The sequence below is a fragment of the Rhinolophus sinicus genome, linkage group LG03 (assembly GCF_036562045.2).
Source record: "Rhinolophus sinicus isolate RSC01 linkage group LG03, ASM3656204v1, whole genome shotgun sequence".
NCBI classification, from domain to species: Eukaryota; Metazoa; Chordata; class Mammalia; order Chiroptera; family Rhinolophidae; genus Rhinolophus; species Rhinolophus sinicus.
Window position 1 is genome coordinate 12,124,824 of NC_133753.1, and position 22,042 is coordinate 12,146,865.

A 22,042-nucleotide genomic window follows, 5' to 3' on the forward strand; every position below is an offset into this window, starting at 1 on the left:
TTTTTTTTTTTAAATTTCACTTTACCTATTGACTTTTTAGCTCTTTGCATTATTTTTTAAGTGGCTGCTCTATGGATTAACTTTTCACAGCCCTCTGAGTTAATATTGTTATGACTTTGTGGAAAATATAGAAAGCTTGCAGCTGTAGAGGTTCATCTCCTACCTTCTTCTCCACATCTGTTATGCTATGGTTGTCATTCAAATCACATCTACATATGCTAAAATGCACAATACATTTTTTTTTACTATTTAAACAGTAATATACATTCTTAAAGGAGAAAAATGTCATCTTTTATATTTATACAGATATTTATTTCCAGTGTTTTTTTTTCCTAACTGAACATTGATTTCTCTCTGGTGTATGTTCTCCCTTTAGCCTGAAGCATTTCCTTCAGCATTTCTCGTAGTGCAGATGTTAATTCTCTTAGTTTTATCAGAAAATGTGGTTATTTCATCTTCATTCTTAAAGGATACTTGGATATAGATTTCTGATGTGACATTTTTTTTTCCTCTTAGCATGTGAAAGATGTTGTACTGCCTTCTGGCCTCCAGAGTTTCTGAGGAGTCAGTGGTCCGTGGACTCATTGCTCCCAGTTCCCTCTAGCTGCTTTTAAGATTCTCTCTTCAAGTTTGGTCTTCAGTAATTTGACTATGATGCACCCAGTGGCATTTCCTTTGAATAATTCTGATACTTATTCACTGAACTTCTTGAATCTGTAAATTTGTCACCAACTTTGGGAAAGTTTTAGCTATTATTTCTTCAAATATTTTCTCTGCGCCACACTTTCTCATTTTCTCCTAGGATTCCAATTACGTGTTAAACTTTTTAATATTATCCTACAGGCCTCTAGCCATCACCCCCCTCTTTTCTTCTGTTTTCTTTTTGTTCTTCAGATTGGATAATGTCTAGTGACCTAGCTTCAATTTCCCTGACTCCTCTGTCATCTCCATTCTGCTATTAAGCCCATTTAGTGAAGTTTATTACACTTTTCAGTTCTAAAATTTCCATTTAGTTTTTCTATTAACCTGAAATTTACTGTCTTTTTACTCAAGATGAAAATCTGTTCTACACTCTTGAACATAATTTTAATGACTGCTTTAAAATCTTTGGAAATTCTTGGGGTTAGTTTTGTTTGTCTTTTCTTTTGAGAATGAGCTATGTTTTTCTGTTTATTATTTGTGTATTGAGTAATTTTGGATTCTATCCCAGACATTGTAATTGGTATATAATTTACAATGTATTATAGAAACTCTGGATTCTGTTATGTTCCAATGAAAATAATTTATCATTATTTTTAAACAGGCAGTTAACTTGGCTGAACTCACCTGCAAAACTGTCTCCCCCATAGCAGGAAGTAGCTCAAATTTTAGTTCAGTTCTTTTAGCCTTAGATGTGTATGCACGGTTCAGTGGTCAGCACAGATTTGAGTAGAGTTTAAATACAGAATTCGGGAATCTACTCTCTGGTTCTTTTCTATTTCCCTTTTTACTCTGAGGCTGTGGTTGCTTCAAACACTGCACTCTGGATCGTCAAGCCAGCAAGACTGCAGGTTTTTCCACTGGAGGTTTACTTGCCTTGCATGGTGCAGACTGAGACTTGACCTCAGGCCAAAAGTGGTAAAAAAACAAAACAGGAAACTCACTGTGGTGCCTTTCTTCATTAAAACTTCCCTCCAGTTTCTGCCTGCTTCTGGTCACTTCAATACCTTTAAGCAGCTAGTTATTAAAGAAGTTGTTTTCCAGAGCTTTTACTTTTTATTTGTGAAAGAGCTGGTTCAATAGTTCTTTGGCCCTGCCAGAAACCTGTTACTTGGTTTCCCCTACATTTTGTAATGAAAATTTCAAACATACACCAAAGTTGAAAGAGTTTTATAGTGGCAACCTTGATTATACTTAAATTTTCCTGTTTGCTTTATCATATGTCTATCCATTCATTAATACACTTTATTTTAATGCATTTCAAAATAAACTGCAGACATCAATACATGTGTCCCTAGATCCTTCAGTGTACATATCACTAACTAGAGTTCAACAACTGTTTAGTTTTCTCTTTTGATATAGAATTTATATACAATGAATGCATATTCCAACAGCACAGTCTTTGAGTTTTTAAAAATCAGCTTTATTGAGGTATACAGCAGATCCCTGAATAACGTTATTTCATTGTAACGTTGATAAAATGCTATAGGAACTTAACTCTTGCTTACATCAGTTAACCTATGGTAAAATTGGTTTCGTTATCCATCGTTTCACTTTAAGTCCCAGAACCTATCAACAATGTTAAATGAGCACTTACTATAATTTACATACAGTGAAAGGTACCAATTTGGTGTGTAATTCAGAGTTTTGTAAAATGTAACCAATGCCACAATCATGACAGGCACATTTCCATCATCCCAAAAGTTCCTTCATGCAGCCAATCCCCTCTCCCCACTCCTGCACTTATTTTTAAGGCCACCCAATTCTGCTTTGAGCAGGAGCCAGGGTGCCACCCAAGAATAGGAATCAGAGACCAAGGGGAGAGGCCCCCTGCTGCCAAGTGTGTCATGGAGTGCCAGAGAGGAAAGGAATGGAGATGTGGAGCCAAGGCTCAGGGTGGGCTCTTCCGAAGTGTTTACAAATTGTTTCTCAAATGGTGTTGAGTGGCTCATTGAGACCACATGGTCCATTCCTCTACCTAAAGGCAGACTCTGCCAATCCAAGTACAAAGATGCCCATTTCTTGAGCCCATTATGGTATCAGTTCAGGAAGCAGGAACATGCTCTTATCACCTTCAAGAATGCAACTGTACCTAGGTAGGTTCACATACCTCCTTGAGCCTGTTCCTTCATTTGTAAAATGGACCTCCTCCCAGGGCTGCAGTGTCAGCTCATCCCTGGGGCTCATATTAACATGTACTCCCCAGTCGCATTCCACCACCAACAGGCCCCCCTCTCTCTCTCCTGGAGGCGGCAGGCACAGCAGCATGTAGGTCAGCTGTGCAGTGGTTCAGGTGTTTTCAAGACTGGGCCCAGGGATGGAGACTTCCTTGCAAACAGAAACGCCCTTCCTGTGGAATCCAGAAGCCCACTGGCCACCCTGCTGCAGCCAGCACTCATAAATCTACCTCAATCTTCTAGAAACAATCTGCAGTTAGAGTGTGGAAGCAATTTTTGTGGGAAAGCACTAACTTTTCCAAAGACATGGGGTTTATTTTCTACACTTGACTTACCATTCTCCAAGTGCCCCAAAGACAGACTGCAACTTTCAAGCACTTTTACTTACCGAGAATAAAAAGCATCGCCATTTATACCGGCAACAAAATGTATGCACATCACTCGTATTCATTCATCTTTTGTTATCGGTACATATTATTACAATTTTAATGCAGTGTTTTCCTGTCTTAAAATGTGTTTACACTTTTTTTGGTATCCTCTGTATTTATGCAATTCTTGCCAGTGTTTACAAGCACCGTTTCATTTGCTTCTTACAACAATCCCACGAGGCAGCAAGGATAGATATTAGCCCCACTTAACAGATGAGAAAATGAAGACTCAGAACCATCACGTGACTTGTCTGAGGTCTCCGTGTGGAGGGAGCAGAGCTGGGGAGCTGGGACTAGTTCTGAGTCGTGAGTACCCTGGGGCCGAGTCACCTCTCACATTTTGGTCATATCTCCAGCTGTCCCCCAAGTGACCATCTGTTTTCATTCAGGGTAGTTGAACTAGCATACCTGGGAAGCAATACATTTTATATTGTAACCCTGACCACACACATGCAAATTGAAATAAAAATCTCACTTTGTGTTTCACAGACATTTTCTACTATATTTCGTTTAGAAGTGCTGGTCATGACCCCCTAAATTAATTTCATGATTCACTGAAGGGTTGTGACTCATAGTTTGAAAAGTCGCTGTTCTAGAACACTCAGACTACAAGGGTTTACTGATTCATGCAGCTTTTCGAGAAACTTGCACTTTAAAATTTCCTTCTTGGTTTCCTTTTGCTTTTCAATAAAATCTGCATGCTTGCACACATTATTCAAGAATGAGGCATAGAAAGGTTCCTCTGGCACAATATTAAGAGTTCACCTAGAGACGCTTCTTTCTCTATAATGAACCGCAGGCATTTCCTGCTTGTCTTTGGAGAATTCTGCACCTGACCCCCCCCCCCCCCCCCACTCCCACCAAGGGCAGGCCCATGATCTGGATACATGACTCCACCTGGCCAATTTGCTGGAGATTTGCTGGAGCTACTGGGAGAAAAGTACTTTTCTCTGTAATGACAAGGTGGAAATCATGTGGGATCCTGGGGGTTGGTGGTGGGGAATTTCAGCCTCTAGGTGGAGAGAGCTTGCTTGACAATGAAGTCCATATTCTGGAAAGCAGAGCTGAGACTCGGCAACAGACATTACATTATGACCCTCTGACTCCAGCATTCGTGGCACTTATGTCAAAGCCTCTTTCATTGCTTACGGCTCACTCATCTCATTTCTGTGACTATAAAAGCATCCTAATGTATTCTTTCATAAAAATATTGATGAAATATTATTGAATAACACATATTTAGGGGCTTTTAATTTTAATAATGTCAATTATCTGGAAAAAACAAAACAAAAAAATCCAAAAAAAAACCCCACCCAAATCTGCATTCAGCTGTCATGTTAATTTCTAAAGAACCTATGACCAGAGTCACCCAGAGTATACACAGTGGCATAGTATCCTTGGGGCTAGAAAGGGACACGCACTAGTTGTGTGACCTTGAACCTTATATTTTTCCCTCCTATATATGAGGTTAGTTAGTATCACATGCCCCATTGTGTGATGATGTAAAGTTACCTAAGATCATAACCTATAATAAATTTCCCATGGATGCAATTTCTCCTTTGCTTTTCCTTTCTAAGCTTCTCTTTATTCGTGTGTATTAAAAAGACTGGTCCAGGTACCTTCCAGCTCTTGATAAATTGCAGCGGGGCGCTCTGCAAACCTTGCTACAAAGGCAATAGGAGAGCTGAACCAAGAATCTCAGTCCGGCCAGACTGAGTGTTCAGGGGAGCTTCTGGTAGGCCCAAAGGGAATAAAATGTAACTTAAATGCAGCAATTGGATGCTGCTTTGAGACGGGCTTGCTCGGAACTCTGTAAAATATGGACTACAGATCACAGCCAGACTTGCAGTGCTGTGGCCCATGTTGGCCTCCCCTGTTTCATTATCTCCCGGCACCTCATTTCCTGGGCAACCTCGTCCCCCTCCCCCCACCCCATAGCATCTTCTGTGCTGCCTTCTCTTCTGACACTCAGCCTGACCCCTTCTGCTCTGTGGTTTAGATCTAGTGGGTTAATGGAAACACCAGGTTTCAGTCAGAGGATTTAACAGAACGTGCTCACTCACCGTGGGAAAGCGCTCAGCCCCCAGTCCTCTCACTTGAAAGGAACCTGCTCCACTGGCAGGTTCTGGCTTTACTGATTCAGTGCCAATCCTGCACATGAATGTGACACTTTGTGGCTATTATGTGCCCTTGTTGGTCCTGTCATGCCAACCATGATTTGCTGTGACAGTGGATGGAAGGCACTGGTTTTGCAGCCACAGTTACATATTAATACACACAGGCGTCCTTGGTGGAGCTTGGGAGTCTCTGCCACACTGGCTGTGTGGGTTCAAACCCAGCTCTGTCACTCGCCAGCTGTGTGCCTTTGGATCAATATCTTAATTTCACCCATCTGTAAAGTGGGGATGATAACTACCTCCTTAACTGGGCCATTATGAAGATGAAATCAGTGAATATACATTAAACACTCCAATGCACAGCATAGCAAAGGCGATTAAAAAAATATCTTTAATTTTTTTTAGTGAGAAATGTTAATAATGACTACCACCAACATCCGTGTTCAAAAGAGTGACCTATGCGAAGAGTTAGGGATGCAGGTAACACTTTAAGGGAAGTGAGCACCACATACAAATGAGAACATCAAATGTTTGCCGCTCAATGTCTTACGACTTAAGCTTCGTAGAACTGCAGCACTCAGGATGGAACCCACATGTTCCCGTGTGTATCTGGGGCTTTGACATAAGGAATGTTCCAAATCCATGGCCGATCTGGGGGGGGGGGGGAGAGGGAAACACATTACATATGTATAATACCGATTTGAACAGGATTAGAAAGAATTCACCCACCGTACAGAATAAAATCACTCACATGCTGGAATCTACAAATTATAAAGAACCTGTTTTGAACCAACCCCAGATAATAGCCCATTTTAGACGATGGTTTTTAGTAACGGTTCAGGTTAAGACAGGAGTGACTGAACAGGGAAGCAGGTGAGCAGAAACCTGGGGTGCATTCTGGCTTGCCAGTTACACGGACAAGTCACTTCACCTCTCTAAGCCTCAGTTTCCTTATCTGTATCTACGTCGTGAAGCTGTCAGGAGGACTGAATGAGATAAATCCGTGTGGTGTGTAAGACACAGTGTCCAGCACAGAGAGAGCCTAACCCATGTGCACATTTGGAATGTGGCCTCAGGTTCCTAACCTGTGAAATGGGACCTGATCGCATTAGCAACCTCCCGAGATTAGAACACCTGTGAACGTTCCTGGCATGATGTAAGTACTCAATAAATGTGAAGTTTTCTTCCTTTTACCGGATGTTTCAGAAACAAAAAAATCCATACTACTCACTTTTAGCATGTACTGCTACTACTAGAGTCAAATCATCTCAAAAGAACCATAAGGAGATGGGCAGGGAGTCAATACATGGTGGGGACTAAAAATAAAGACCCCTAGGCCTGTCCTGATGGGTATGAGGAAGAACAACTCAGCCTGAGTGTCGATAGTAAGCTGGCCCTGGAGCAGGTCCCTGAGCTGGACCAGCCCTCGAAACCCGTGCTCAGCACGGCCACGGTGCCTGGGGCAGCCTTCTCCTCCTGAACGGAGGCCGATGGCAGCGAACATCAGCCCTGCTTCATCCCCATGGCAGAGGACACCCGATTCGTGCAACATGAGTAGCTCCTAGAGCGATTCTTCTCCACTGCAGGGTTTGTGATGCAAACATTAGCAAGTCAGCAAGTAACTTCACAACCACACTGCAGTTACTCCTCTCCCTTGAAATTAGGCCAAGCAAGGACCTGGTAACCACCCTACCAGCACATCCCCGATGCAAGCGAGCGAATGTCTGCACCTACAGGCTGTTTCTTGTGCTGGCGGGAAGGGCCTCCACTAGCTTGGGGGAAAGCCACTAAAAAGGCCAACAGGTAGGTGAAAAGGGGGTGGGTATGATTCTGCTGTGTCTTTTTTACCCGTCACTACTGGAAATCAGCATTAATACTTACTGCTTAGATGAACACCTGTTTTAAGCAATCTGCCTAAATTGTCCCCTAAGAGAACAACTTGCCTCATGATATAGTCGTGCATGTATCTGAAATATTTGTTGAGTGCTGGGTAGATGCTAGGTACTTTGCCAGGCAAAGCTGAGGTCCTCGGAGAGTTCACAGCCCAGTGGGGCAGACAGACAAGCAGGCGTGCCATGAGGCTGGAACTCTGAACGTCACCACGTCTGCAGAGTAGCTCCCTAACTGGGCTGACGTGAGAAGTGCCCCCCCTCTTTGCCCCCCCCCCCGAAAGCCTGTTTCAGTAGGTCTGGGCTGGGCCTGGTGATATGCATTTTACCAAGTTCTAAAGGTGATCTTGACACAATCAGGGTTTGGATCCAAGGCTAAAGGGGATGGGGACCTGTCTTTTTTCTGGAATACGGCATGATGGATGTGCATGGCAGCCGGGTAGAGGGTGTCAGTGGGAGGGGGCTCGAGTCAGGGAGCAGAACAAGCAGTCCAGTCCCGGTGACACATGACGATGACGAGGCCTACCCTGAGGACATGGCAGGAGGCTGGGGGCAAGCGGCCAGCCCGCGGGGTTTCCTGCGCGTCTCCCTGGCCTGTGGTCAGGGACTGCTTGCACCTAGCACCTCTTTGTAACCCCCAACCTTAGCCCTCCATGGGGAGGGGCTATAGTGTAAGGGTAACGGGGGCATTTATCTGTGAAGTCATACTGGTACCTGCGTCATGGGGGAGTGAGCATTCAATGACTCAATTCATGTCACGTGCTCAACTGCAGTTCCTGGCACATCATAAGTACTCAGAGTGCTAGGTGCTATTATAATCTATTACAATTATATTATAATCACCAACACCTTCAGCTCATACTGGGTGAAGATCGTCATTATCCTACATGCTGTGTAAGTCCTAACAGGTTTTCCAATAACCAGATGAACCCAAGTAAAGTAAAAAATCCTGTTCTCGGAAGCTAGGTAATAAGTTCTCTCCTCTAATCCTCTAAGCAACGGCCCTTGGGAGAAGGACTTACGACCACACCACTTGCCCCTGGGCCAAAACACCCATCCGTACATCTCTCACTGTCTTTTTTCCAGGGGAAGTTGACAGACTATTCGCAGGAGCCACTGTCTCATCTGAGCAATCCCTGTCTTCTTTCCTTATATTGGGAACAAACAGATTGTGTGTGGTGCGTGATCCCAAAGAGATGAACCAATTATCGTAAGATTTCTGATGTCATTTCACTTTAGCCTACTGTGAAATCAAGGAATGGATGAAAAGACTTGCCAGCTTGAAATACAAAGGAAAGCTCCAAAATATTTTACACTGAGTTACCAGCCTAGTAGAATTGCAATCATTTGTAACTGCAGTGTGAAAAATTACAGAAATGGAGCCACTTCAAGATGGAGTCAGAGCTGCCATCCCCGAGGAACTGCCCGGCACATCTTACTCCTCAGGCCTTTGGAATGTTTAAACTGGGCCAAGTAACCTTCAGACTGGGCCTAACGCAGCATGGTACTCCAAAGAACTGTTTGCAAAGCACACTGAAAATTAAAGGCATTCTTTAGAATTATCATGTTTCCCCGATAGCTTCCCTTATAGTAAAATCAGACCGGGTCTTATATTAATTTTTGCTCCACAAGACGCATTAGAGCTGATTGTCCGGCTAGGTCTTATTTTCGGGGAAACACGGTAGCATCACTGTGTTAGTTTATTTGCACCTATAGAGATTCCTGACCTTATTAACACCCACAGAAATTCCTTCCTTCTACTTGCGTCATTGCTCCCCTTCCCTTTCTCATAAATACCCCTTGCCTTCACCTCCTAAACAGAACACTCTTTGGGTTTCTGCCTGAATGAGTGCTTCCAGAATAGCTCTTCTGTTGGGTATCAAATAAATACTTGTTGCCTCTCACTTTGGTCTTTTATTTTTAGGTTTACAGCACTATCAGTATTATCTGAAACCCATTAACACCCTTCTTTGTGAAGAACCCACCCATATTAACCTGTAATTAAATAAAGTAGAACAGAATATTATATATATATTAATCGAACCGGCAACCTTGTGGTTGAGAGCCCACTGGCCCAGGTGGGAATCGAACCCTTTGGGTTAGGAGCATTGGAGCTCCAACCGCCTGGGGCACCAGGCCGGCCCAGAATATTCTAACCTAGTGGGAGGAAGAATAATACAAATTGCTAAACACCAAGTACTTATTTATTTCAAGGTAATCTGGTAAGTGACTCTTTACTTTGCTAATTCTAGATTTCCTCAAACTTTCTGATGATGAAGTCATGTTAAAAGCTAAGCTGGTATATGGTGATGGAAAGAGAACTGACTCTGGGTGGTGAACACACAATGTGATACATAGATGCTATATTACAGAATTGTCCACCTGAAACCTATGTGACTTTCTTAACAATTATCACCCCAGTAAACTTTAATTAGAAAAAAAGCTAAGCTGGAAGTTTAATTTCAGCTTTCTGTTTGTGCTATAATATAAAACAAAAACAGATCATCTTAAAGGACATGATCAAAATCATGTCTAAAAGATTTTGGCTGCCTCATTTAAAAAACAAAATACCAGCTCCTTAAAAATTAAAATGAAACATACCAACGATTTTCAGTGATTTACCTCTTGCATTGTCTTTGGATTAGAATATTAAATCAACTTTCTGTTTCCCTGACAAAGATATGAATCTAGACTCTACTATTCAGCAATAATGCTGATAGGTCTGCACCGAAGTTTATTGCCATGCTGTCTAAATGCGAGAAATTAATCAAACAGTAAGGGGAATGATTAAACCATTTGGGAACTGAGGGGGAGCAGAATTTGCCACCCCAAAATATGCCTTTTGGATATTGATTTTAAGCTGATATTCTTAAGAAACAAAAGACTTGGGGAAAACCTTTGACCTTCCCCCAAACTGCCTTAAAGAATTCACAGAGGACCTGCTCCAGGAAGGGAGGATTGTCACAGATAACTATAGTCCAATATGAACTAGTGTGATAGATGGGGACGAACCTAGCATGGCCCCTTTGATCAAAGTCCTGTCTGTGTCCCATTGTTAAAGAAGGTCCAGCAAACATTTGTTGACCAAACATTTGCTTTTCCACCTCCACGTAAATTGTGTTCCTGCTCTTTGAAGTTCAGACGCTTACCCCCACCCTCCTTACTCAAGAAGGCATATAAGCTTCAACTGCCTGGTTTGTCCTTGGGTCTCAAGTTCTCCTACAGCACCCCTCCCATTCCATGTATATACGTAATTAAATTCCCTTATTTCCCCCTTTTAATCTGTCTTATGTCGTTTCAATTATTTGACCAGTGAGAAGAACTAAGAGGGGAAGGGGGGAAATTTCCAGTTCCTCATAGTACTCTGGTTATGTAAGAGAATGTCTTTAGTTTTAGGAAATATATATCGAAGTGGTTAGAGAAAAAGTGACTTCATGCTTGCAACTGTCTCTCCAATGGGTCAGAAAAAAATTAACAATTAACATATGAGCCATAGAGAGAATTATGCAAATATGATAAAATATAGATATTTGGGGAACCTGGGTGAAAGGGTATACGGAAATTTGTTGTACTTTTCTTGTAACTTTTTGTAAATCTGAAGTTATGTAAAAATTTTGAAAGAATACTATACATATACCACGTGTATTAAAAAAAGATCACTCAATAAAGTAAAACCTTTGAAGCTCGTATGTTTACCTCTTAAACTTGACATATAACTTATTCTTTAAATCCAAATAAGATAAGCTTTACTCTCTCAATAGTATACCAGATAATGAAAGAACATAAGCTAAAAAGGGAGTGCAAGCAGATGCCTTTGGTATAGGGCTCAGGAGAGAGTGAACACTTAACTATTTCACTTTCTCTTCAGGCTCAAGGTCACACATTAAGTGGGACTTATGGGAATAATTTAAGTTAGATTTAAAATGATTATTTTGCTTTATAAAAGTTTTCTTTTAAGAATACAACTCCTGTTAGCAAAATGACTTTGGTTAACTGTAAGTTTACAGCATAAGAGTAAATGGAAACTCAGTGAGAGCAAGGATTTGGGTCCGTCTCATTCACTGACATATTCCAAGCACCTCGGCGGTGTCTGCACAGTCAGGTTCTCAATACAGACTCGTGAAGAGAACGAACAAGCAGTGAACACTGGGCGAAGCAAGGTATACCCGTAGCCCAGACTTTGTTTCTGCTTTACTTTATTTGACCAGTTTCTTTGTTTCAAGATGTCTGGAAGCCTCTTATACTGAACTGCAACTGTGTTTCCCTGAAAATAAGACCTACTAGACCATCAATTCTAATGCATCTTTTGGAGGAAAAATTAAAATAAGACCCGGTCTCATATAATACCTATAAAACTGGGTCTTATATTAATCTTTGCCCCAAGAAGCATTAGAGCTGATTGTCCGGTTAGGTCTTATTTTCGGGGAAATACGGTATTGTATAAGACCCGGTCTTATTGTATTGTATTGGATCGTATCGTATCGTATCATATTAGACCCGGTCTTACATTACAGTAAAATAAGACCGGGTCTTATTAATTTTTGCTCCAAAAGACACATCAGAGCTGATGGTACGGCTAGGTCTTATTTTCGGGGAAACATGGAATGTGTTCACAGCAGTCTTTCTTTTTTTGTGTTGCCTTCTGATTTAGCAAGATCTTACATGTGTTACAGTGGCTTGAAAATCACTTTTTCAAATGAAGTGCTTTTGAAATGTTCTTAGCACTCACTTTTCCAAACCTTGGTAAAATGCCTTTTTATCGGCCATAGGACTCCCTCGAACGTTGGCTATATAAGAAATGGTGACAATCGGAATCACTGCCATTATTGTTCATGCTTTTAAAGCAGTGTGGTAGTAGTAGTGATTAAAAATAAAATGCTACAGTCTCTCTTATATGTATCTTTCAAAGGAGATGCAGAAAAAATAAAGAAAACTCAGCTAAACCATGGAAAGCATCCTGCTTGCTGGCCAAATAAAAGATTTATCATTACTGGGTCTAAGACACTACCCAGCTGTAAACTTTAAATTCTTGGGAATGTCTTTTCTATTGGGCCTCAGGATAATTTTAAGGCTTCTCTATCTCTTCTACTCTGCTTTCACAGTCCTTTGGAAGTTTGGGCTAAAAGGAGGGGGTAGAATTCCAGCTAAGATTCAGGGCTGGGGGTGGGAAATAAAAGGCCCAAGGCCAGACAAAAGCCTAAGGCAGTTACAGGTAGTCCCCGGGTCCAATGTTTCTTCCAGAGAACTCAGGTTAAAAACAAACAAAAGGAACGTGAAGAACAGAGAAAGGGAGGAAAGACAAAAGTGCAGCACAAACCCTAGAGGGAAGGACAGATTATCAGTGTCTGTGTTGCTCACAGGTCTAAAGACTGTCTTGCAGAAGCCTTAGGCTCTTTTCATCATCAGCTCACCAAGGAGCAGTGGAGAGAATGAACACCAATCCCCTACTATATGCCAGGAGCTAAACTGGACATTTTAGGTAACAGTGTGGATGAAAAAGCGGCCACAAACTAAACCTGATGAGCTCAGAGGAGGCCTGCATGGTGGGTCTTACAAACTCAGAGACCGAAAGTAACCACATAGGATGGTCTGAACATACAAATTCCTAACTAAAAGCAAGTCATGGCAGGTAGTCACGTCCTAGGCCTGTAGCTTCCTTGAAAAGGTCAGTCTTTACCTGAAGTGATGCCTGTCTATTGTCTTTACATCTAAGATAACATACCTTTGAAATGTCAGAGTAATCTCCTTTTCTAGATGCTTCAGGGCACAACCTCTGCACCACAGCCCCTCACTGGCATCTTGTTGCCCACATACCCTCTGTATGTGCTGTAAGTGTTAATTATTAACTGTCCTGTACCCACTAATGTAAAGGAAGTACGTTCTCCATTTTACCTTTTATCCAATCCCAGAGATCTCCCTGCTTTGCTTTCTCCTGCCCGCTTTATCTACCACCAATGGTTTTCATGTAACTGCCCCCTTATGTCTCCTTTGCTTCTAATGTATAAAATAAGCCGCAAAACTACCATTCTCTGGAACATTTTCTCAATCCAATGAGATTTTGCTTCCTGGCAATCGTTGTCAGTTTGGCTCAAATAAACTCATAAAAATCCTCTACAGGTTTGGACGTTTCTTACGTTGACAACGAAAACAATGGCTAACATTTACTGACTGCTAATTCTGAACTAAAACACTGTGTTAAGTGTATTACAGATATCTTAGTTTCATTCTGAGGGAGGCATTCTTATTGTTTTGCAGATAGAAACACAAGGTCTAGAGATTGCAAATAACTGCCCAAGGTCACTTAACAAGTTATAGCGCTGCACTTAAAACAGTCTGGTTCTAAAGCAATGTTTTCCACTTGTGTGTGTATGTGGTGTGGTCAGATTCCTTGAAATTCTGATAAAACCTATATAATCTTGCTAGTCAAAAATGAATATGCATGAATACACAAAAATTTAGAGGACTCAAAAAAAGAAGTGCACAGCTTGAAAAGAAGGGGAGCAAGAATGCCTTTTGAAACTTAGTATCAGCACAACTGATCATATAAAGAGGGTGCCAAAAAATGTGTACACATTTCAAGAAAGGAAAATTATTAAAATTGTAATACTCAATATATACTGATAACAAAAGATGGATACAAGTCATGTTTGACTTCTGCAATTACAAGAGGTGCTCAAAGTGGTTACCATCAGCGTAATTTTAATAGTTTTTTTTTCCTTAAAATGTGTATACATTTTTTGGCACCCTTTATATATATATAGTCAGCTGTAAGACTGGCTGGCACACCAGACAGCATGAGATAGGATTACATGTGAGATGTGTCAACACAATCAATCTACTGTTATTTCCCCGAAAATAATACTGGGTCTTATATTAATTTTTGCTCCAAAAGTTGCATTAGGGCTTATTTTCAAGGGATGTCTTTTTTTTCATGTCCAACAATCTACATTTATTCAAATACAGTCATGTCATCTTCTGGAACATCATCATAACTCTCCAAACCCCGAATTCTGGCTTGAATTTCTTGTGACTCCATTTCCTGTAGAACCATTGGCCCCAATCTCTCATGTCCAGCAATAGAGCTCTCCTTAAATGAGCACTTCTTGTCCATGTAGCCTGCTGGCAGTGCATTGGCAACACAGCTGGCAGTGATTGTATCCAACACAGCTGTCCAGTGACTGAATTCTTCACCCAAGAAACGACCTCTTGGAGGCTAGGCTTCACAAAGTTTCTACGCTGATTTCTCTCCATTCTATTTTCAATGTAGTCATTGATTTCCATGTGCAAATGGTCCTTGAATGGCTTGTTTATTGCAATATCAAGAGTCTAGAGATAGGCAGTCATTCCTGCGGGAATCATTATTTGACCTATTCTTCTCTCTGCAAGGAAGTTCTTCATGTCTTTAGTGCAGTGAGTGCTGGCTGAATCCTAGACTAGCAGTCCTCTTTGGCCACCTCGCAAAACAAGTGGCAGCATTAAATCAACCCACTTCCTTGTAACTGCTTGTGTGCACCAGGCTTTTCGATTTCAAGAACATAAATGCCTGAAACACTTTCAATCTTACCTTTCTTGCCCTTAGTGATAATTAGAGGTGGGGCTTTCTTTCCATCCAGACGAATTGCCAAAATACAGGTAACACATGCACTTTTGTAACCAGTGGAGGGAATGTAGATTGACGAGGCACCCCTCTGATCAACTGTCGTTTGACATCCTTGGCCCATAAACACTGCAGTTTCATCCATAGCAATCATGTTGGAGAGTTGGTATTTAGAAAAGTCAATGCCATCAACACAGGACTTGAATGCAAGTGTACGTTTAATAACTTCAGTATCTTTCAGCTTGAACAGTGTTGTCAATCTTCTTAGAGACAGTTCATATTTTTGAAGGAAGCCATCCAGCCAGTGTTGTGATACAGATATCTTAGTTTCTGGGGATATTTCTTCTTCTTGGGATATAATTCTTCTGGGGATGTTTCTAACTGTGGTGCCATTGCAAGGGCAAATGCTTGACTATCAGCCCTGCACACAACCAAAGCCTTTGCTCTCCTGTCAGCAATCCATTCACAGATGATGTCTTTCAGCTCAGGAACTAATGGTTGCCGACCTGATCCACACTTGTGCTTCTTAGCATTTCCCTCATCCACCTGCTGACTGAGGTTATCATATTCCGCTCGCCATTTTAGGACCATTCAGAGATCCAACCTCTTCTCTTTGCAGAAAGCCGTAAGATTCTTGCCCCGGGAGTGCTCCATGATTCCTTTCTCATACTCGATAGAACAGCTCTTTCTTTTTGCACTCATCTTGTCTGGGGGTCAAAATATCATTCCTTTTAAATCTACCATTATATTAAGTGTTAACTGAAGGCTTACGAGACAGGAGTGGCAACAAAAATGATGACAATTAAGAATGATGGTCCAGGGCCGGCCTAGTGGCTCAGGTGGTTGGAGCGCTGTGCTCCTAATGCTGAAGGCCACCGGTTCGATTCCCACATGGGCCAGTGAACTGTGTCCTCTACAGCTAAGACTGTGCACAGCTCTCCCTGGAGCTGGGCTGCCGTGAGCAGCCGGAGGTTGGGGTGAGCTGCCATAGGCTGCTGTGTGCTACAGTGTAACACCATGAGCAGCTGGCAGACAGCATGAGCTGCTATGTGCTGCCGTGGGCTACTGTGCGCTGCCATTGAGTGGCTATGGCCAGTGTCAGTGGCCGGCGGCCAGCGTCAGTGGCCGGCGGCCAGCGTCAGTGGCCGGCAGCCATCGTAAGTGGCCGGCAGCCGGTGAGAGCTGCCGTGAGCTGCCGTGAGCGGCCGACCGGTGACGGACTGCCTCAGCTGGGTGAGCGCAAGGCTCATCACACCAGCCTGGGCCAGGGAGCTGTGTCCTGCACAACCAGACTGAGAAACAATGGCTTGAACCGGAGCTGGGGGAGGCGAAGGGGGGGGTGTAAAAAAGAATGATGGTCCACGCAAAAGTGATGAAAAATTGCAGGCACCAAAAATTCAGAAAACGTTATTTCACACAACCATTAAGTATGTCCGTTACAACACATGACGTCTAGAATTATGAAGATTCATATTAGACACAAACACGTCCATTCGTTATCAAGTGCACATGTTATTTGCGTATTGTATCTGTACTCCGATTGGTCATTCGGCAGTAAGTCTCAAGTTCGTCTGTTTGCATAGGCGCTTACCTCTCATCCAAAGGCGCCCACTTGGGTATTTACAAATATTTAATTACAATTTACATTATCATTTGTTTTTAAGTATTCATGTCAATAATGTTATTTATTTATGTTTAATTATATATTATTTTATAATTTAATACATCCGTCATGTGTTGCAACAGATGTACTAAATGTGTCTGTCTGGCTGATGATCTAAACTGGGGTTTATTTTTGGGGTAGGGCTTACAGTACGAGCATCCTGAAAAATCATGCTAGGGCTTATTTTCCTGTTAGGTCTTATTTTCGGGGAAATACGGTAAGAAATGGGTTCATCACAAGGGGGGGTTCGGTTCACCACAAAGCCATAAAGGGTGGGTAAGTAGCTAGACCCCATCCATCACTGTCTCAGGAACAAAGGGACCCACTGGGCTGACTGTTATGGAATCAGATATTTTGGAATTTTAATGGGGTGATGTCAGTAAAACCTTCCGATCAAAAACCAAATTTGCCCTGTTCAGATTCAGCATTCACTCCAAAACTATAGATCATAATTTGGCTATGCATATAGACCTCTGGAGACCTTCCAGGAAAAAATATCCTGGTTGTGGTGGTATGAGCATTTACCATTGTAAATTAATAAGGATGGCCTGTGTGGGGGTTTCGAATGAGAGTGACCCCAGATGTGTGTCTGTGGCATGCAGATTGTTGTGAGCTAAAGGCAACTTTAGACCCAGGCTCAGGAGAAACTTCTGCCCCTCTCTTAACTACCTAGAAAAACTTGAATTAGGGGTCTTGCCCATAATAAGCTATTATCAGCGATAAGCTCTTTTGACCTATCTATAGGGCAGGGCAAACTTATTTACTAAGCATCTGATCTTATCATTCGGCAGTGACCTTTTGAAGCCCCCAAGGTGTACAACCTCCCCTCTAGCTCAGGATGTCTTTTTATACTCCCTTGTTCCCCATCTCTGAACCGCTTACAGGTGGGGTTTCTGACTCTCTCATATCTACGGGCTTCCCATACGTACATATGTATTACATTTGGTTATTTTCTCTTGCTAATCTGTCTCCTGTCTATTTGATTAGTAGACTAGCTGAAAGAACCTTGAGGGTAGGAGAAAGTTTATTCCCCCTGCAGACCTGATTGAGTCTGATAAGTGTGACTTTCCTGTATGAGTCTAAGTGTGAATTCGCCTCAAAGGCAGATAGACATTCAGCCTGTCTGGCTGAGAAAAGCATAACTGCAGCCCGTGGGCCTGGGTCAGAGGTGGTACCACCTACACCAGCTAGCAAGCCTTCCTCCAGAAACACCAGGAATCGGAACCAAAATTCCACTGACTTCCTATTGTGAAAAATACACGGTCACTGCCCTTAAGAAAGTCATAGCTTAGCCATTTTCAAAGTGTGACTTGGGGTTCTCCCTTTTAAGGGGGGCAGGGCTGTGAAGTCAAAATTATTTTCATCATAATTTTAAGCTATTATTGGTCACTTTCACTTTCTCACTAGTGTACAGAAGCTACGTGACGTGTAATATCACAACAGAGCAGCTATGAGACTCCAGCTGTCTTCTGTCAACCAGGATAGAAAGAGGTTTGTAAAAAATATAAACAATACAACCTGCCTCATTAGCTTTTTTTTTTGGGTGTGGGGGGTAGTCATAAAAAATATATATATATATGTTACATATATACATATATATATATATATTATATATATTATAATGGGTTTATTGCTTTTTTTAAAAGCAAATATATTCGAATTTGTTGGTTTTAATTTCTGATATAGTAACTATCAACAGATATAAAACCCCACATATATAAAAGCTCCTTATGGTCCTCAATAATGATACGAGTGCAGAGAGGTGCCGAGAACAGCCAGTTTGAGAACTATGGCTCCAGTGGCCCTAAACAGGGCAGCACAAGGAACAGACCCATACTTCCAGAGTGTTCCACAAGCCAGCCTCCCACTAAGAGATCAGTGGCTTTTCCTGGGCTCTGTTTCTGCTCTGGTCCATAAAACCCAAGGTTTTCCTTCATCTGTGTCTCACCTTTACTTCCGTACAGTTCTGGAGGCAGATCATATGGCACAGGGAAGGAGGCTGTTGGTTCCTGGCTGCCTGAGAAGAATTTCTGTTTCACTTTGAAGCTGTCCAGGCCCTGCAGACACACAGAAGGAATCTATGATTACACCCATGTTTTTGAAAAAGACAGATCTCAGAAGCAGTTGTATCTTTATGGCATTCACAACAAAATGCAAGTTATTTCAGAACTACTTTCAGTGTTCACTAGGTCGAATACATTTACACTCCCCCAATTATTTACACTTCCCCAAATTATTCTTTCTCAGGAATAAAAGAGGTTCAAATTTCAGGAATTAAATTATAGCAAAGTTTGCAAAAGTGTAATAAAGGATATAAAGATACTAGAGTAAAACAATTTGGGATATTATAGTCCCTTTCTACTAACCGCTATGTACGGTAGTTTACAGTGAGTATTTAGAAGACTGTATAAAAATATCTCAAAATACTTTCAATATTGCTATAGTAACAGGCTGCTCACTCTGGTGTAACAAGAAACAAAAGTTGCTTTCATGTGAAATGAAAGCATTCCAATATAATGTGACAGGAATATAAAAGTGAGAACACTTCAAGATCCAACAAAACGGAAGGTTTATTCCAAGAACTCCAGAACAGGGTGTTGATTTTGGATCTTAATCAGGGTGCAAATTCGGGTTCTGTATGGAGGCTGATGTCCGTGACTGTCATTTCCTTCTAACACGGCCTGACGGAGTGCAGGTGCTCGACTCGTTAGCTCTGTTCTCCCCCCACCCCCAAACACTGGTCACCCCTGGGTCCCTTTGAGGATTATCCTGGAACTTCGTTCGTGAGTCTGTCCATCTGTCTCTCATTCCTTCTGTCCACGCATTCAGACATATATCCACCCTTCGTATCCTAAATCCCTATCAAACTGTGTTCGCATCTTACGAACCCACACAAAGAGCTAGGACTACAGTTCTTAGTCTTGGTGAGCACATAACTTAGGAGGGGAGGTTGCGGCCGTAGCACGCGTGGGACATGCGAAGAGCTGGAGTCATGCTGACTGTGAGTTCTAGCCTTTGGCAATTTACTGAGCTGTGTGAATGGCTCATGTTTGCATTCGTTCATTCAACACATTGTTTCTGAGTTCCTCCTCCGTGTCAGGCAGGGGTGCCAGGCACTGAGTATCCGCCACACTTCCTATCCTTGTGGGCTGTACAGTCTGGCTGGGAAACATTAAGCATATTCATGTTAAAAGGTAAAGTAACTAGAGTTAGTGATAAGCGTGATAAAGAAAAACAGGAGTCCTAGAAGACAGAGTAGCAGGCCTGTTTTAGACTGTGGGGAGAGGATGGTCAACGGAAGCCTCCCTAAAAAATCGACATTTTAATTAAACTCTGAAAGCTGAGTAGGGTTTGGTCAGGTGAGCGTGGAAAAAAAAAAAGTTCTAGGTGGGGGAAAGAGCACCTGTAAAGGCCCAGAGGTGGCAAAGAGCATCCATGTTCCAGGAACTTACAAAAGATGGTCAGTTGGACACTCGGCCACTTACATATTAGGCCTCAATTTGCTCGTTTGTAAAACCAAAATGATAAAACGTCTGTATATTACCTTACTAATGTTTCTTACTTTAGCACCGAGCACAAGTCTTGGCGCAGAGCTGGTGTTCAAGCAATGCTGTAAAAACGGGATGAAAACACCTTCCCTGCTTACTTTTGGGCTTCTGCATTAACGCGAATGACCTAAGTGGCGTGGAAGTACTTTCTGCGTGTCAAGCTCTGGAGAGGTGGTGCGTTACAGCACCGATGAAGAGTGGTTAGCAGCATAGAGAAAGATGGCACGTGAGGGATGCCGAGACAAACTCGAGACAGAAAAGGAAGGAATGGCCGTTCACCAATTGCAGGAAAAGGAAAAGCCTAGTAGAAAATATTTCAGCTGGGCCTTGAAAAACTGCTATAATTTTGATAAACAGAGAGGGCAGGGGAGAACATCTGGGGAGAGCAGTGTGACTGACAGCAGAGTTGCACAAGCACAGAGCAGGCACATGGGGGTGGGGTGGGGACTGTGAGTGAACTCAGGCAGAGCAGGACCCCTGGGGAACTCTGTGGAGCGTTTTGAATGGGACGCAGCATGGACATCTGCGGTTGTACCCATTTAACAGAACCCACCCCCTGGCCAGTGACTCGGGATGGGCACAGGGCTCAAGGCAGAGGTGTCGGGGAAGAGCTGTTTGTGCTGGGGAGCTCGTCTGGGAAGGTGTGAGCCCTGAGTTGCTGGGCGCCCTGATGTCCATCCAACCAAACTCTAGCACACGGCCCAAGTGCCTGGAGTTAGCCTGGCCTGAAGCCAGGGACTTGCCCTGGGTTTGCCTTTTTTCTCTACTGTCACTTACAACCTGAAGCATCTCAGGACCCCAGTGAGAGTGTGGCCTTTCCTGTGATATCCAGGGAGGAGCTGCAGGAGGTTTTCGAACAGAGAAGTTCCACTGTAAAGGCAGACTGGCACAGACTGGAAAAGGGTCGGACTGGGATTGCTAGGGCCAGAAAATGGGAGCTGGAGTAGCAAATGGTAATGGGGACACAAGTGTTAGTATCATCACAACCACAACTGAAATACAAATGAGGAGGTGAGTTTGGATGAGAGTTGGGCCAGGCAGTGGAAACAGAAAGAAAGACATGGATTTGAAAGAGACTGAAGGAAAAAGGAAAAAAAAAACAGGGATATACGAGGGCAGAGGAGAAAGGGAGCAGAGAGGCCAGGACACCTGGAAAAGGACCCTGCAGCCTGTCCTCTCCCCACACTTCCTCCCACTTGGCACAGGGCTGCTGGGCCATCTCCGCAACCGTCAGCACTGGTCCCTCCTCACACCTTACCTTCAACACATTCTGGATCTAAGGACAATCGTAATCTCTTACATTTGTGTATGACTGATTTGCTGGTGACTCTAGGTAACTTACTTAACCTTTCTGGGTCTCAGTTTCCTCATCTATCGAATGGCTATAGTGAGCATAAGTCATTTAGAATGCTAACTGGCACGTGGATGTAAATTAGTATAACATAACGATATTCAGGGTGTTCTCTGTGATGTAATTGCTCCTGTTTTACAAAGGAGGAAAAACATTTGGAGGTTGAAGAGCTGCCCAAGGCCACACAGTACTAAGGGGCGAGGCCGGAAATCGAATCCCATCTTTCAGATGCTTGGGCCTGTGTTCCTTCCGCTAAACGAACGGTCTCACATTTACCCACTGGGAGCCATGGCAAAAGAGGAATTCCTTGTGAATTTAAAAGGTGATGATACTGAGGCCGGCCAAGTCAGGACGGGCCAAATTCTGGAAACCACAGTTCTTGACATTTTTAAAAAGAGAGAGACCAGAGGTTGGGAAGGATGCCAACTTGATGGCTATTGAATGCTTTATGGAGTTTCGGGTAAAAACGATTTCCTTCTTCCGGGCTCAGTTCTGTTACTTTCAAATGCATCATGGTGAAGATTAAGGGTCTTTATGTCCTCGACCCAGATCTGATGGCTACACTTTGTGGCA

At 42.7% G+C, this 22,042-nt stretch overlaps 1 protein-coding gene across 4 annotated transcripts in view; it reads right to left on the bottom strand.

Annotated features, from left to right (window-relative positions):
• Positions 1–2,145: 2,145 nt before the first annotated feature.
• TDP1 (tyrosyl-DNA phosphodiesterase 1) overlaps positions 2,146–22,042 on the bottom strand; it is a 74,589-nt gene continuing 54,692 nt past the window's right edge. For 3 of the 4 annotated variants that reach the window (XM_019744831.2, XM_074327054.1, XM_074327053.1), the window contains exons 15-16: positions 18,519–18,627; positions 5,794–6,072 (exon numbers count right to left, since the gene is read on the bottom strand). In XM_019744831.2, coding sequence (XP_019600390.2) covers positions 5,999–6,072; positions 18,519–18,627 — 183 coding nt within the window. In that variant the 3' untranslated portion in view covers positions 5,794–5,998. Of the gene's footprint in view, positions 3,713–5,793; positions 6,073–18,518; positions 18,628–22,042 lie in introns of those variants that run through there. The other variant, XM_019744840.2, reaches the window with a different exon arrangement.